Genomic DNA, 18,133 nt, shown 5'->3' with positions numbered 1-18,133 from the left:
CTTGTACAGTGCGCAATTATCATTGGCAACATTGCTCGTCTGTCTTCCCCCTTTCCAGCAGACTCTTGGACAGGTAAGGTAAGACGTGCTTTGTTCGCGCAGCTCTTCTCAGCGTCGAGTGATTCCTACGGTGTGATATATAATAGCACCTGGAATGAAACCGACCATATCATCGGGTATTCACAAGTTTTAAATTTTCAGTCTATTTTATTATTGTTTGAAGGCACGAACATTATGTAATACTGTTCAGTATGATCTGTTGTTCCGGATCGTCGTTAGGGGGGCCGATTACCAACGGGACTGGACGTCTTCACACTAAAATAAAACGCTATATTTATCTTACGGCAACCATCCGCCAACAGCGGTGGTTGCTAGTGCACTGTATTGATTGCTATTTATTATTCGCCTTTTATACACTTGCGGTAGATTTATTACATGGTCAGAATAATAGCCTTTGTGCATCACGTTCAGTTGAACGGACAATAGCGTTTTGTGACTAGCTTCGGCTGGACAATAGACGCTAACTGCGATGGATTACAATGCGGCTTTCTGCCGCAACATCTGTAGTTTTGATTAATTAAACAGAAACAAAATAATAACTCATAAAACTCCGATATGTATCCACCAATTCTTTCGGTAAAAGTAAATTAAAAGAATTCAAGTTGGATATATAGCAAAGTTTTGAAAGAGAGATCCATTGACAAAATAATTTGAAAAACCATTGGGGCGAACCAACCACCGGTTGAAAGCCCCATTATGTAAATCTATCTATGCATAAAAAAGTGAGCGTGAGTATGTTTGTACGTTCCACCATAACTCCAGAACGCTTTGACCGATCTCCACCAAACATGGTACACATAATCCTTGATATAAGGAAATCGGCCTGGGGCGGTTTGATAAGAATGGGGGGAAGTGTCGTAACAGGGGGAAGGGCCATGACTCCGAAATGCCTGGACGGTTCTTCACCAAATTAGGCATTCGCTATGACGGCACCGCACGACCTCTTTTCCACCTACAGAACTGCCCGTAGCTGAATGCGTGAAAATTATTTTCGATATATTCTGTCTTTTGCCCTCTTTAACAAATCACTATTCTGCTTCACGCAAACTCGAAACTAATGTAGGTGTCTCCACTGCGGCGCCGTCATAGCGAATGCATGTTCCTTGACATAAGGGAATCAGCACTGAAGGGTTGATAAGAAGAGGAGGGGAAGTTGGGGTTCAGAACAGGGGGAGGCCATAACTGTGAAACACCTGGACGATTCTTCATCAAACTTGGTTCACATGTTCCTTGGCATAAAGGAATCAGAACTCAGGGGGTTGACAAAAAGGGGGGATCATAACAGAGATTGGTGGGTTTATTAAAGGGGGGGGCGCCATAACTCCGAAATGCCTTCATCACACTTGGCACAAATGTTAATTGACATTAGGGAATCAGCACTGGGAAGTTGACAAAAGGGGGGGAATCCCTAACAAAGGGGGGGGAGATCTAAATAAGTAAAAGGGTTGCGTTTCTCTTGCATTTAAACCGATTGCAGTTGTGCAACAGACGTTGAGAAAAGAAGGGGGTTCCACCGAGGAGGAATATATTTCAAGTTTCGTTCCCATTATAACGATTTTCATTGAGCTAACCGATGCATAATTAGCTACGTGACAGAAGGGAGAGCTGACTGGGAAGGAACCAATATGTATGGGGACAAGGAACGTGAGTATGAATGTACACACTTAAAAACCTCGGCAAAATTTGCCGAGATTAGGACAGCCGAGCGTTCGGTAGAAATTTTCGTGATGCATATTGACGTTTACGAATCTTTACTAACGTTTGGTATCATAAAAATTTTCACCAAACGCTCGGCTGTCCAAATCTGGGCAAAATTGTGTCGACTTCGGTGCTTTTTGACGTAGGACTATGTTTTACGGTAAGGTTTGAGATAGGGTGTCATTCCAAAAAATCTTTCTCGAAAAGTGGTCAGGTTTTGAACGCTAATAGCTTAGCGGTTTCTTGATCGATTTTCAATATTCTTACACCATTCGATCAAAAAATCTTCTAAGAATTGACCCAAATGAAGAAAAGTATGGATTCTTGATGTTGAACTATTTAAAAATTGGAAATAATGAAGCATTGTTCAACTGTAAATCCTCATTTCGTGATTGGTTGCAAAAAACGCCATCAGTTATCGTATTTTTAGAAAAAAAAAAAAGTGACGAAATCTCCCCGTCCCAATAGGTCGAAGATTCTTTGCGACGATTTAACCTATACCAATTTGATATCTGTGCTTGGGAAGTCTGCGCCGGACTGCGAAACCACCCCACTTTTTCAACCGGTGTTACTGTGTTACCTGACTCATAACGAACCCCTATTTCCGAAATTCTAAAATCTCATGCTTTTATTTTAGTAATTGAAGTGGAGTAATTTCTTATGTTATATAGTTGATATTTGTACGCTCTATTCGAATTTATGATCAATTAAAGGAAAAACCACAAAGTTTGTGAGTTACGAGACCCTATCCCGTATATAATGTATATTCGTTATGAGTCAGGTTACACCACTACACCAGTAGCATTTAAACATTAAACCTTGTCCAATTTGATGTCCTGAACGTAAACAATTTTGTTGAAATGTAAAACCACCCCTTTCCTTCAACCGATATCACCTTTAAACATTAAATCTAGTCCAATTTGATACCCTGAAAGTCAAACTTCATAGAAAAGTGAGCGGTCACCCTCTCCTTTTGCCAAATTGCATCCACATGCTGCAAGAGTTTGTTCGGAACTGTTATCTGGCTCGGAAACAGGGCTGAAGGGATATTTCTGCCTTTAGTTTATTCTCAGAAGGTCGCATAATGCATGCAAAAGGGTTGATTATGCGACCTTTTGAAAACTAAAGCCAGATTTGTGCATTTGACGTGACGCAGCAATTCTAAAAGCTAGGAAAATCAGCGACACTCTTATCCGAGAATAGTTTTGAACGTTTCATTTGTTGCTTTGCGTCAGCTAGTTGCTTGCAAGTCTTTACATAGTTTCAATAGTCAAGCCACGGTGCTCCAAATAGCGTTATTATCAAAAAAAATTCTCCATAAAATCCGAGTATACCAATCGATTTGTATTGCTTTCCACCATCTTCAGTCAAAATTTAAAAAAAAATCGTAGGCACAGTTTTGGAGAAACGATAATTTAAAGTTAAAAAGGCATAAATCTCGTAGAAAAAGACAAAATATGTATACAATTGTGCTTACACGGTGCTCCCCAGATCGCTATTATCAAAAAAAATCGCCATGAAATATGAGTACACAGCCGATTTGTAGCACTTACCACTATATTTGGGTGAAATTTAAAAAAATACGTAGGCACGGTTTTGGAGATATGACCTTTTAAAATGAAAAGAGCAAATATCATAAGAAAATTGACACAAAAGCTATACAAATACGCTTGTTTAGTGCGCACAAGAGTACCAAATATCGCTAGAAGTATTTTAATATTTTTGAGATATGCTGCATGCAATATAACGGAAATATGCATGACTTAATGTGTTTTGAATAATAATAATAAATTATTACGTAAAGTCGCTTGCCACTCACTAAAGAAGGCTACATGCCGTTTTAGCTAGAGCTTGTAGCCTTCTTTAGTGAGTGGCAAGTTTTAGAGAGAAAATATTGTAGTATTGAAAGGAGTTTTCCAATTTTTTCTCGTATATTAATGAATTTTGCTTTAATTAACTGCATATTTGTGAATATGTGTAGAGTAAAGAGGGGCAAAAGTGTAATTCAATGGTTTATCAGTGCAGATTGCGCATAATTTGACGACATTAGTATGAATGGTCGAATACTGAGATAGCTTGAATTTATCGTAAACATTTGTTGTTTATGAGGCATAATTGCTGAATTAAGTGTAAATGTTACTTTGGAGCGGTTTTAATGTAATATTTCGTTATATGGCAAATACGGCTCCTGTTGATATGGAGGCTATTGCTTGTTGAAACATTGCAGCAGCGTTTCGCTTCACTCAAACGCCTTTTTACCTTTGTTATACTATAACAAAGGTTTAGGAATTGGTCGAAAAACACGAAATTGATCCGAGGCCCGGAGGGCCGAGCCACATATACCAATCGACAGGGTTCGACGAACTGAGCAATGTCTGTGTGTGTGTGTGTGTGTGTGTGTGTGTGTGTATGTGTGTATGTATGTGCGGGGCGCAACTTTTCTATCGCCTGTTTCTCGAAGATGGCTGAACGGATTTGTTCGCTATTACTTTTGTTTGAAAGGTATTATTGCCTAGTACATCACTATTGAATTGTTTCATGGTCCGACTTTTCGTTTGAAAGTTATAAGCAAAAATGTGAAAATTACGTGACACGATTTTCTCCGGAACCAATTGACCGATTTCAACGATCTTAGTATCGAATTAAAGCTCTTGTTAAGGCTAAATTTTTCGGATAAATTTTATTGAAAACAAACGAGTAGTTTGAAAGTTATGCTTAAAAAACCTGTTTTGACAAAGTAATAATTATCGCCTGTTTCTTAGAGATGGCTAAACCGATTCAGGCGCTATTAGTCTCATTTGAAAGGTAACATAGCCTAATAGATCACTATTGATTTGTTTTTTGATTGGACGTTTAATTTGAAAGTTATGAGCAATTGAAAACAACACATTAAAATTTACAATAATTTATTACGATTTCAGCTAAGATAGTTTATCTAGTTTGAATTATTTTGGCAGCAAATTAGAGATTTTAATGCTGCAAATATATCTGCAAAATTTCAGAAGAATCGGTTTTGCCGATCAAAAGATATTAACCCTCCAACACTCGCGCCAACTTTTGTAATACGGTTACTCGCGCGCACAATGGCCCAAAGCCAAAAAGACATGCGCACTAGAGTTTTGACTGAGAAAACTTGGTTTTAGGTTTATGAAACCTTCGGAAGAATTTCTTGAAATTGAAAGTTCTATCATCTGGTGCAATTTAAATTTTGATAAATCCCCCTAAAAGTGAAATAAAAAAAATATTTTTCTTCAGTTTCAATATAACACATTGATGTGTTCTGCAAAGTTTTAGAACATATTATTACAAGAAATTTTGTTGAACACAGTAACCTTCTATCATTTCAGCGAAGATAGAAAATCTTATTTATTGTTTATGAATTTGTAAAATCAGTATTTTATATTTTAGCTCTTTTTGTAATTGTTGTATGACTTCATGACTTCATGTATTATAAAATTGTACAAATAGTAAAAATACACAACTTTGCTGAATATAGTGTACCTCTATATTTGTTTGTTTAGGTACTGTAGAACTTTTATTATAAATTTGACTCCAAATTACTCGACTACCAACAGATAAATTTTAAACATTTTACATTTGCTGATAGTTTTGCTGCATACAGACACCATTTTTCCATAAGAAGAAACGAGAGAAAATTCCAGTTGGGATCAATTGCGATACACTTCACATGCTGATTGCTTCGTTTCTGTGATGTCAGTTTATGCTGATCTATTTTCCCAACAATTTAAATCATTAATGCATTGAATAATTATGACATTTTCCTCATAACAAGTTAATTGAAGAATATACGTTAGTTAAACAGCGATTTGTAACTTTATAACAATATGGCATTCAAAAACCTACACGTGTTGTACAAAATGCAACAGCGTGAGTAACCGAAGGTTAATAAAAATTGATGAAAATTATTTAAGAAAACTTTATTAATGTCAATCAAAAAGAATGGCATTACAGGAATTTATGCATAGTTCTAAAACCTACAAACTAGACCTATACTAGGCAATGTATATGTTAAATAATAATATTTCCTCTTACAACTTGCTTTTACTTGCACTTACTCAAATTAGTAACAACCAACTTACCCTTACTCAGTAATTTCATGAAAAAAGGATCTATCAAAATTTATAAGTGCTCCTATTTTGTTCAAATTGTGAACACTTATTCAATTTCCAACAATTTTATGAAAACCAACGAACTACGTAACGTTAACCAATAGATGAATTATGTTCCGAAGACGTGTCGATTTCTATCTCAAATAGCAAGTAAGACCGTATAACAAAGGTTCCTTTCGCCACTAGGTGGATTAAATCGGGTTTTTAAAATTGCGGTGAGAGAAATTCTCAAAATATATTTCTATTTCCATAATTTGACCAAATCCCTTAAAACGTCTTGTAGGGCAAAAATGCAATTAACGGACGGAGCAAAAGTGCGATTCATGGACAAGTAAATAATGCGTTGGTAATTATGAATTGGATTCATACGAACTTTTGCCACGCTAGTAGGCATTTTTATTTTTCGTAAAACTTTCCTACGATTTCCTTCGTGATTATCCATTAGAGTAAGGTGGGGCATAAGTGCGACATTTGAAGTTGTCTTCAATTTTCATGAAATGTGGCACAATAGTAAACTATATTTAACATTGACGTAACAACTCAACATCTTCACATTCAGCTATAAGTCGTCTGCAGTCATAGTATTAAAATTCATCATTTTTCTTATCAGGTGCCGAATCGCACTTTTGCCAAATTAGCACGGAAAAACTGCGTTGACCGCGAGGCAAAAGTTCGAAGTTTGAATTTATGAAATTAGTGCACTTGCTAATACACTAATTGAATTGCACTTTTGTTCCTTTGGTGCTTGGCGGGATTTGATTAAATTATATAAAATAGAAACATATTTTGTAAATTTTTCTCACCGCATTTTCAAAAGAGATGCTTAAGTAATGTGAAATGCTGCTTCAACTATGTTTATATTGCGTTTCCCGTATTACGAAATAAAACATCCAAACCGCACTAATTGAACATTTCCATTTAACTCAGCAATTATGATTCGTAAATAGTAAATGTATACGATGGACTTTAAGCTGTCAAAGTATGTCAAGTCCATATCAATGTTGTCAAGTTATGCGGAATCGGCACTGATAAATCATTGAATCGGACTTTCGCCCCACCTTACTCTATCTGAAAAAAAATCTTACATTAACTTTTGTTGTAGTGCAGAACAAGGCCTTCTACGTTCTTTTTATGATATTGATAGCAGTATGATTATTTCAAATCATTGTGTGATAAAATAAGCACAATTGTATATGTATTTTGTCTTTTTCTACGAGATTTATCCCTTTTTGACGTTAAATGGCCGTTTCTCCAAAACTGTGCCTACGATTTTTTTTAAATTTTGACTGAAGATGGTGGGAAGTAATACAAATCGACTGGTATACTCGGATTTTATGGAGAATTTTTTTGATAATAATGCTATTTGGAGCACCGTGCAAGCGTTACATTTCGATTAATTTCGTTCAAAAATGATGGACAAGACATGGCAGTAGAGATCTGTAGTGATGTCACTTTTTATTTGATCGTTAACTCAGTATAAGGTAGTGAAGTACAAAACATTTTCCAAACAACTTCAACTTACTTATATACTAGCTTTCAATCATGAAAATGAGTAAAAACATCAATTACGTAGTCGTGCTAACGTAAGAACTAGAATGACTCTTAAATACCTTTGGACACTTTACTTTTTGTTCTTACAAAGTATAAAAAAAAATCAGAGGGGTTGTGTACAAGACACGACCGCATATATAGGTGACGCAGGACTACGTAAGTCTCTTTGTAGTGATAGTAGCATGTATTCATGCTTGTAATCATTCGATTCTTCATGTATACATGCTATATGCAACATATATACATGCTACATGCGTTGTATGTAACATTTATCAAAGTAGTAACATTGCATACGTTCAATTCTCAAAAGATTGTGCATTTGAAAACAATTTAACAAAATCAAGAACACAAACTATTGCTTTCCTGCTACCATACTGAAATTAAAGATTATTTTTATTACCCATGGTTCCCCACGTTGAAGCAATTTTACCAATTGAATCCCATTTTATCAACAGCACATCTTTTCAATACACTACTAATGAAACGGTAAGTCTGCGTATTCACGGGAAACTAGCAGTCATTGACTTTTCGTCGGAAAGCCCAATTTCGGAAGAAGTTTTTCGGCCCAAAAGCGGGATTGTGTTTATAAAAATGTATATACTGCATTCTTCTTGCCAATCTGAACACAGCGAATATATTTTCATAAACCGAATTCAAACAAAAAACTGCTTTTGAAATTGGCAGAATCGATGATGACTAATTTCACCTTCATATAGAGTTTTTTTTTTTTTTTTTTTTAATATTTAGTGTGTTTTTATTTACATAAAAGAATATTTACAAATTTTTAGTATTCACAGCTTAAATAGAAGGAAATGGCATCAATATCAATTCTATTGCTTACTTCTTTTACAAATGAAATATATAAAATAAATAGTTTCAATATTTTAATTCGATTTGATAGTCCTAGATTCTCAAGTGTAGGTCGCAGCAGTTCTTCAAAGGACAATCTTCGCCATCCGCCGAGTATTGTGGTTATTTTCTGCTGTACGAATGCCCATGCAGGTGCTGTGCGAGGGCATTCCGAGAATTTATGTTTAAGTGTTTCAGTCGCAGCATTGCAGTGTAAACAATTTTCTCCATCCGATCGTTGAATGACCCTCATTAACCTTCGGTGCTCCGTCTTCTCGTTAACCAGCATATACAGGTTGCTTCGATGAATCGATGATAGTTTTGTTGTTGTAATATTTGCCCAAATGCGTTTCCAATTCAGACCAGGGGTTTTCCTTTCAACTCGCGGAGTTTCTGTCCGTTCAAGAAAGAAGCGGTGAATCAGATCACTGGATGGATGTTCTCGCATCAGTTGAGGCAGAAGGGGAATTTGTTGGGAAAGTAATTTTAAACAGGGCAGTTCTGTAGGGGGCGGAGAGGGTTGATTTAGTAAGGATTGGTAATAGGGAAGGAAGTTTCTAGTTTGCAAGTATCGATTAATTAGTAACGCTTTACACTTTAGCGCCGGTAATTGCAGTTTTAATCCGCCGGAGTCTTTGTTGCGTGACATTTGTTCCATTGGAACACGCGCTGGTTGTCCGCGCCATAGGAAGGAGCCCATGGTAGATGTTATTTTTGCCGTGTGAACGCCGTACGGCGGAAGAATTGATGCAACGTACCAAATCTTGGATGTGATAAAAGTATTCAAAAGCACTACTTTTTGTTGCAAGTTAAGATTTCTAAGTGAATGCAGCCACACTTGTTGAGCAAATTTTGTTACCAGAGCATCCCAGTTGATTTTCACCATATCGCGTACTGAATTTGTAAAAACAACTCCCAAAATCTTAACATTTTGAGCTGTTTGCAACCATGGCACGTTTAACGGGTCTCCGTCTATGAGACCGACGTCTACAGCAATCGTTTTATGTAGATTTAGTTTAGCGCCTGCAGCCCGTTCGAAATTCCCAAAAAGTTCATTGATGCGTTCAATTACCTGTGTATTGGTAGCTACCACTGATATATCGTCTGCGTAGGCTACCACCAGGTCGGAGCCGATATGTCGCTCCAACTGTTGCAGGAGCGGATGAAGGTAGATCACAAAGAGGAGCATCGAGAGAGGGTCTCCCTGGCGGACCGATCGTTCGATAGAGAAATGTTGTGAGAGATGTCCGTTGACCATCAGCCGAGAACGCGATTGCTCTGCAATTCGTCCGAGCAGTCCAACGAAAGCCGGGTTTATCCCTAATTGTAGCATGGTTCGGTGAAGGAAAGAAAGGGACACTCGATCGAAAGCGTGATCAAGATCGTAGCTTATGAGCTTCCCTTTTTGCTTCCTCACTATCATCTGTGCAACCCGATCTTTCAGAGAAAGAGTGGCTTCAAAAATTGAGTGACCTTCGTTTGAACATTTTTGCGTATCACTTAGCACTCGATGAGTCTGCATTACAAGTTCAAGTCGCGCTTTAAGGATTCTGCTGAGAATTTTGAAATCAGCATTTAGAAGGCTGATCGGGCGATATCCCCGTGCGGTATTTTCTGTTCCTCTCTTCCGCACTAACTCAATCACTCCGTTAGCGAAATCAGAGGGGAGATCCGATGTCAAAGCCTCATTAAATACTAGGTTCAACTCTCGGTGTATGACGTCGAATGTACGTTGGTAGAACTCGATCGGTAGTCCATCGCAGCCTGCTGCCTTTCTCTTTGCCGATGTGCGGATGGATCTTAGTATTTCGGTTGTTGTTATTTCATCCATACAAGCTAAGTTTGCCACATCATTTTCGGGGACAGCTCTCTCGCATTGGAACGAATGCTGTGCTTCGTCGCTTTGCTCTGTCGCTGAGTATAGATCTCTGAAGTATCGAAGGAGATGATTTTCGATTGCTTCAGAAGTGTTTAGAGTCTCGTTGTTATCATCACGCAGCTCTGTGATAACGTTTTTCTTTTTCTGCCTTTCGCCTAACTGAAAAGTACTTATACTTTCACCTGCAATATACGTGTCGTTGATCCGCATAAAATTATGCGAGAATAGGCGCTGGTGAGTGAGCATTTGTGCCTTTACTCGGTTAATGGTGACGAGCATCGCCGGATTTTGGAAGTATCCATCGTATGCCTGCTGAAGCTGACTATATAGTCGTTGGTGTTCTGCATGAAAGGTACTATATGCCTCGCGAGATTTCCATCGGAAGAAAGACTGTATTTTTGGTTTAGCGTAGGATATCCACCACGTCATCCAGTTTGGAAAATATTGTCTTTGTCGGGTCACATATTGCCATTTAATTTGGAATTCCTCGATATTTTCTGCTGTCAGAAGCTGTGGTCGTAATGACCAATAACCACGACCAGGCTCACGACCGAGGTTAGGAAGGCATACTCGCACAGTCAATGCTTTGTGATTTGTAAAAGAGCAGACATGGGTTGTTGCATTTCGCAGTTGGGCGCAGAGTCCGTTGCTGATGTACATTCGATCAAGCCTGGAGACGGAGTTGTGCGTGATATATGTGGGTGCGGGAGTTGTGGGGTGCAATTTTACCCATACATCGCTGAGTTGCAACTGATGTACGGTGGCTTGTAGAGCAGGGCTGTTATTATTGCCTGACGCGTCACACAGTCGTATAACACAATTGAAGTCGCCAGCTAGTAGCATATTCTCGGTGTTGTGTCGAAGATAGAAGGCTATAGTGTTTTTGAAAAAACGCTCTCTTTCAGCACGCATTGCTGAGCCTGACGGTGCGTATATATTCGCTAATGTTGTATTTCCCACTCGGAGAGCAATAAGGCGGCTATCGAGGCTCTTTTCTACATGGGAAAAATGAATGTATTGCTTGAGGGCTATTGCCGTCCCTCTCTTTGATATATCAACGTTTGTGACGAGGTTGTAGCCGGGAATAGAGAGTTGTGCATCTTCCACTTCTTGCAGAAATATGACGTCGAGTTCCATCGTTCTACAAAAAGTTCGGAGAGCATTGAGTTTTGTTTCGTTGGCGATGTTGTTTATATTAATAGTGGCTATGTTGTAACTGGCAGTCTGATCCATGAGTTAATCCTGATCACCCTCACCGTCACTGCCATCTCGTCGTTTTCTCGTTTGTCGGCGTGTACGAGAGCGTGTGCTACTAGTTGACATTACTGATTGGTCTGTCTCATTGCCATCAGATTTACTAGTGGCTGCTACAGTAGGAACTGTGAGGAACATTTCGGCGCTATCGGTGTATTGTTGACTGGAAATATTGGAGAAACAGCTGTTACTGGATGATGATTTTTGTCCTGATATAGGTTTTATAGCTGCAGAGAGTAAAGGAAACTCTTTTTCCGATTGTGTGTCGATCGATATTGTTGTAGATGCTGGAGGTTTCTTTTGTTGAGGTTGATGCTGTTGTTGCTTTTGCTTCTTCGAGGGCGGATACTGTGTATCCGATTGACTCGATAGTGTTGGTTTTGCAACTTGCGGCTTAGCTAGTGGTTTTACGGATACTGCGGCTGGTTGCTTTGTAGCGTCGGCGTAAGATTTTTGCACAAGCAACTTCTTGTTTTGCACGCAGGACACGCCAATATGAACGAATTCTCGACAATGCCGGCAGGTTTGACGCTGACCAAAGTAAGACAGATAAGTCCATTCACCATCAATATGCACCCATGACTCGATATTATATCGCACAATCATTTTTGCAACCCGAACTCCGGTTGAGATGTTTGGAAATTCGTATTTCGGATCAGTACCGCACATCTGCTCACGTACTGAGATTACATCACCGTACGTGGATAAGAATTTAGTTATTGCTTCATCAGATACGTCTTCAGAGAGGTCGAATAATTTGACCTCTACTGCCCCATCTTCCATGGTTATTCTCAGGGGAATCTTCTGACCACCTTCCACTACCACTTCGTGTTTCCCGTCGTGTTCTTCACATATTTTTTGTGCGAGTGCCAGATCGACAACCTTCACAAAGGCACAACCAAGGCTTCGGCTACACTGTATTCTCGTCACTTCACCTTGTTTCAAGCCCAGCACACTTTTTATGAAGGTTTGGACTTTTACAAAGTCTGGCTTTTTGGACATTACCGCATAATCTATGCGGAAAGTATTTTCGCGGCGCGCCATCGCTAGAGCTTTAGTATGCCCGTGGACACACTCCGCGATGATAAACGCGGCAAAACGAAAGAACAAAGCTTTGATCGATTTGCTAAGCTTGGATACTGTGTTAACGCGTCTGCTTGACTCGAGAGTTGAGCAGCTACTATAGAGTCGTATTATAACCGAACACTACAGCTAGCACATTTTTCCAACACAGATATCAAATTCGCCGAGGTTTATTCGTCTCGCAGTAAAGAATTTGCGATCTGTTGGGACAACGAACTTGTGTCATTTTTTCTGGCACACTTCCCTAACACAGACATCAAATTGGACTAGGTTTAATCGCGTTCGTAAGAAATCTGTTGGCATGAGGGGGCTTTGTCACTCTCTCTGGCGTACTTCCCAAGCAAGGACATCAAAATGGTCTAGGTTTAACTGCGGTGTTAAGAAATCTTGTTGAAATGAGGAAACTTGGTCACTTGTTTTGGCTTACTTCCCAAGCACAGATATTAAATGGTATAAGTTTAGATCATCGCAAAGAATCTTCCAACCAATCACGAAGCGAGAATTCTGGTAAAAAATAGGTTCATTATTTTCAATTTTTCAATAGTTCAACATCAAGAATCCATACTTTTCTTCATTTGGGTCAATTCTTAGAAGATTTTCCGATTGATTGGTGTAAGAATATTGAAAATCGATAGGAAAACCGCTGAGCTATTAGCGTTCAAAACCTTTCATTTTTCGTGACGCTCGCATTTTTCGATTTTTTGGAATGACACCCTATTTCAGACGTAGTAAGACGTAGTCCTACGTCAACAAAATTGATTAAAAAATATGATACAATATCAGACATTGTTGTTTCTAATTATCATCACTTTTCTGCGTGTACACTATTATAGTCTTTGTATTGCCTTCTCATTTTACACAACTGTTAGTGACATGATATAGTCAAACGTGTGAGAAGAGAATGCTTTACGAACACTATGACAGCTTAGTAAACCCGCTTGCCGTCTAATGTGATATATACAGGTGTGGCAATGTTGATAAAGTGGTGTTAGTGCCGTGAAGAAATTTCATAATGGTGTGGGTGAAACCGTAAATCGACGAATCACGATCAAGCGTGACGTCAAACTCCAAAAACAAACACCATTGTTCGGCGCGGTTTGTTTTTGTAGTTTGACGTCGTTTTCTGATTTTTCGCTACTAATATCATCAATAGAGTGACTACATACAGAGTGGCGACATGTCATCCCAAAAGTATGCAATGCTCTAGCAAAGCTTATTTTCTTTCTATTTCCTGCATACGCGTTAGATTGGCCGTCTGCTCGATTGGAATGACATTGACAGATAATTATCATTCCAATTTTGACATTGTCGCCACTCTATATATAGTCACTCTAACCATCAAATGTCTTCTTCTTCCTCACCTATTTAAACCACATTGCTTGCTGTCAGGACTCAGGAACCATTTTACTGATGATTGAATCGGCGAAGCGTGGTGTATCTATGTTCTTTAAGGGGAAACCGAAAATGGCTCAAAGATGGCTGGATAAATGGCTACCGTTCGATGCATGTATTGTTTTGTGCCTTAAAAATGCATATGTATTGGCAGAGCACGTAATCAGTGCTCCCAGTGCTGTTAGATTTCCTAAATCTTGTCATTCCATTTGTCGACCCGGTATATATCAACAAACGCTCAGCAAAACATAGTTGCTAATGGAAAATAAATTCAACGGATCATATAGATCATTACGTGTTCATAAAACGTATAATCTGGAATTGGTTAATAGATATTTGGTTGCGCACATATTTCGTTGTACTAGCGCTTTTCGAAAAAACAGCACCACGATCTCAAAGTTTCGCCACATCAATGAGCTTTTAAAGAGCTTTCTGCTTTTGCCGCATCGATAAGCTTAGAGAATGTAAACAAAGAACTCGCCTTCAATGCAAACGGAATAATTAGCCATCCTATTGAATGCATAGGATCAATAGGATTGCTGCTGCAAATCTTAGATGAATCGGAATGTCTTGATAAAGAAAATAAACCATATTTCGGGATTTTAGTAGTCGGTGCGGTTGGCTGCGGATCAGCTGTGTTTTTGTTCGCAAGCTCTGCCATTTGACATATAGTACCAATGCTAATGCAACATTCAAATAAACGTTTAGGTTTTTAACGAACACATGAGATGTACAGTACAGTGTGTGTCGCTCTAACACAATAACGTTAGCCACTTTCGGTGTCTCCTTAAGAATCTGAGCTATAGAAGTGAGAGAACAATAAACAATACATTCCCTCCACAATTATGGATCACCCACAATTATGGATCACTTTTGTGTTTCAAGTTAAATAACTCATTTAAACAAACCGTTTTAAGGTATGAAGCATTTTTGCAACAAAATATACCCTATTAACTAGCTTTTAACACATAAAACATCCTTTAAATTCCGACATAGATGCTTTTTCAATGAGCGTACAAAGTTGTTATCGAGAATCTATCAAAATGTCTGTCGTTTTTTCAATCAGCATAAGCAGTACGTTCCTCATTCATAAGGTTGCTATGTGACATAATCACCAATTTTCGAGCAAAAAATGTCTCGTACATAAAGATTAAGCTAAGTTCTTTACGATTCAGCGAAATATTGGTGGCTGCCAATGATTTTCCTGTAAAAATAAGTAATTTTCAAAGTGATCCATAATAGTGACCAAAACAAGGTAATTTTTCACAATTATGGATCACTTTGATTCCAATGTAATTTTTACAAATTCAAACAGTTAAGGGGACATGAACGACTAAAAATTTTGAAAAAATCTTAATTTTTTTATTTCAGATTTTGATTCTGCAGTCTTTTCCGCTTATTTAGATACTAATTTTGTAATGATCCGACCACGGGAAGTAGCCGAAAAACGATCATACACATACACATACACATCATACACATTCAGCCACTGCCCGTGGTCGGATCATTACAAATTTAGTATCAAAATAAGCAGAAAAGACTATTATAGAATCAAAATCTGAAATAAAGCTGTAATGATTTTTTCAAAATCATTCATGTCCCGTTAAGTGAATGTTAGCTCTCATGTAATAATCTAAAACGTTATTTTTTCCTTAACTTTTTAGAGAGTTTGAATTTACTGGTTTTTAGAGCTATCGGTCACATACGCGCGATTTCCTTCTATGTTTATTTTTCATTTTTTCGGTTTATTGTCGCCTTTCCACTGTTTCATACAGAGTCGCATCATAGCAGTGATTAAATTAAACTCTTGCATCGATTAACTTTTCCGAGATCCACTGTACCTACATCGTTAATAACAATCCGGAAAAAAGAAAACTTCATCCTATACTAGTCTTTTCGGAGCCAACGCAGCTGGTGAGCCTAAGATTCTTTTTCCAGGACAAAAAATCAGTCGTGAAATCTCGAAAAGCATTCCCAAAGGTTGATCGGTAGGTGTCTTCGAAGAAGGACGTCAGGCATCTAAAGACAGACCAAAAGCCACAGAAGGTTTGAAACATGTTATTTTTATGTTATTACATGATTTGAATAAAGTTCATTGAATGAACTCGCTGTAAAAAGTGCATTTTTAGTTTGATCCATAATATGATGAAAATTGTTTCATAATTGTGACCGCTTCCAAAAGTGATCCATAATTGTGTATTTGATCAGTCATAATATAAGCTTAATTTCCGTGGAAAACTTGCACTAAATGGGTTTAATAACTGAATCAACTGAAAGATTACATATTTCTGTAACTAAAAACATTTATAAACTGCTTTTAAACAATAGTATGCACTACAATTGATTGTTTTAAAATCACACTTCTGCTTAAATGGTCCATAATTGTGGGGGAACTGTATTACGAGTTAACAACCTTTTTGATATTGCTACATATTGCTTTCCCGTGGAGCAACTGCGTTTTGTCACAGTATCAGCACACGTTAGCGCAATATTTATATTAGCAAGTCACCATGTCTCTTGTCACATAAAATGCTCTAGCTATTTTTAAAAGGAAAAGGCCGGGTTACACGTTCACTCACTTCTTTCTGGGGTGAATTTCTAATATTGTGAACATTTAGAAAATATCTAAAAGATTATATATTGACGCTTTGTTGATACGATTTTCGATTCAAATCCATTTGACACTATCGATATAATTTAAAATTATAAAAAACATTTTTACTATATATTCTAGGAACTAACATTTGCTATTCTCGTGTTTTTGTCGCCCAACAACTACGTACATGGTAGAGCAGTGCGCAGATCCTGTGGAAAATATCTAGCAGATCGAATTTCGGATATTTGCAAAGTTAGAGGCGGTTACACACAGCTAAGTTCCTCCTTTATTCAGCATCAAAGTCACCGTCGGAAGAAACGTGGAGTGGTAGAAGAATGCTGTAAACGCAGTTGCACAGACGATACATTAATCCAGTACTGTATGGAACTTAGCAGTGCAGAAGCGGCACCAGCGGAACAAGCGGCAATCCAAAATACTCATAGAACCACAACACCGTATGCAACAGAATATGTTGCTCCTCAGGAAGTAAACATAGTGTTATCTTTCGAAAAGCTATTTTCTATAACAAAAAAACATACATCTTTTCAGCAACTTACCACAAAATTTCCACTCAACAGCATTCCAATCGAAGTGGGTACTGTACGCCCAGAGTTTGCTAACATCAACGCAAAATATATGGCTAATAAACGAAAACACTATCTATATTACTTTTGGCCAAGTAATGATGTACATGTGATATAAAAGTGCTCTGAAGCAATTAAGAAAACTGACTGATGTCTGGTTCATATAGGCTGTGATAAAAATTAAGTAATATACAAAATCTAGTCGCTTAAATAAAAAACTGAAATTCGTGCATTTTTCTATAAATTTACATATAATCTCACCACATTGAAATTCCAGTTGTGGATTTTGTTTGCTTCGATCTTTTAACCTTTTATGTCATTCTGTTTTGGGCAAATTTCTTGGTAAATCTTATATGTGTTAGGCCCCGTACAGAGTAAACGCGACACGACTTCGCTCTCATGTTGTTAAATGCACAGTCCTGCTTCGGGCGAAAAAGGGCTGCGCGTATAACTACAGCAAGAAATGTCGCGTCGCGTCGCATGTCGCTTGCACTCTGGCGGTACCCTTAGGGTACCGCCAGAGTAAACGCGACAGCGACGCGACGCGACTTCGCTCACATTCATTTAAATACGCAGCTCTTTTTCGCCGGAAGCAGGGCTACGCATTTAAAACAATGTGAGCGATGTCGTGTCGCGTCGCTGTAGCGTTTACTCTGCACGGGGCCTTAGGGTACCGCCAGAGTAAACGCGACAGAGATGCGACGCGGCTTCGCTCACATTCGTTTAAATACGCAGCACCCCGCTTAGGCGCATTCGGCAGAGATCGAACAAAAACCTGGCAGCGAAAAACTTTTTCTGCCAGACATTCTGCCGGATTTCTGGCCGCCGTCACCCGTGAAAACTAGCAGAAATGACACATCCGATTCGGGCAGAAATGTCGCCCTACGGGTTTTCTGCCGGATTTCTGCCAGAGGTTTCGAATAAAAACCGGCTTTGTACCGATTCAGCTTTCCCTCCTTTTTTGGAGGGTAGCAGCAGCGGATTGTAGAAGCAAGAACGGTGCAATAAACAGGTTAACAATTAAATTATACCTGCTTTGTCATGTTCCATATTATTC

The 18,133-nt window shown here is 38.4% G+C and overlaps 1 protein-coding gene across 1 annotated transcript in view; it reads left to right on the top strand.

Moving 5' to 3' along the window:
- LOC128744583 (insulin-like growth factor I) overlaps positions 1–17,272 on the top strand; it is a 28,221-nt gene extending 10,949 nt beyond the window's left edge. The window contains exons 2-3 of the mRNA XM_053841709.1: positions 16,631–16,978; positions 17,042–17,272. Of these exons, the coding sequence (XP_053697684.1) occupies positions 16,631–16,978; positions 17,042–17,194 (501 nt within the window). The 3' untranslated portion in view covers positions 17,195–17,272. The remainder of the gene's footprint in view (positions 1–16,630; positions 16,979–17,041) is intronic.
- The last annotated feature ends 861 nt before the right edge of the window (positions 17,273–18,133 follow it).

This window comes from Sabethes cyaneus, chromosome 1 (genome assembly GCF_943734655.1).
Source record: "Sabethes cyaneus chromosome 1, idSabCyanKW18_F2, whole genome shotgun sequence".
NCBI lineage: Eukaryota > Metazoa > Arthropoda > Insecta > Diptera > Culicidae > Sabethes > Sabethes cyaneus.
The sequence above is the reverse complement of the archived record's forward strand: the minus strand, read 5'-3'. Positions and strand labels throughout refer to the sequence as shown.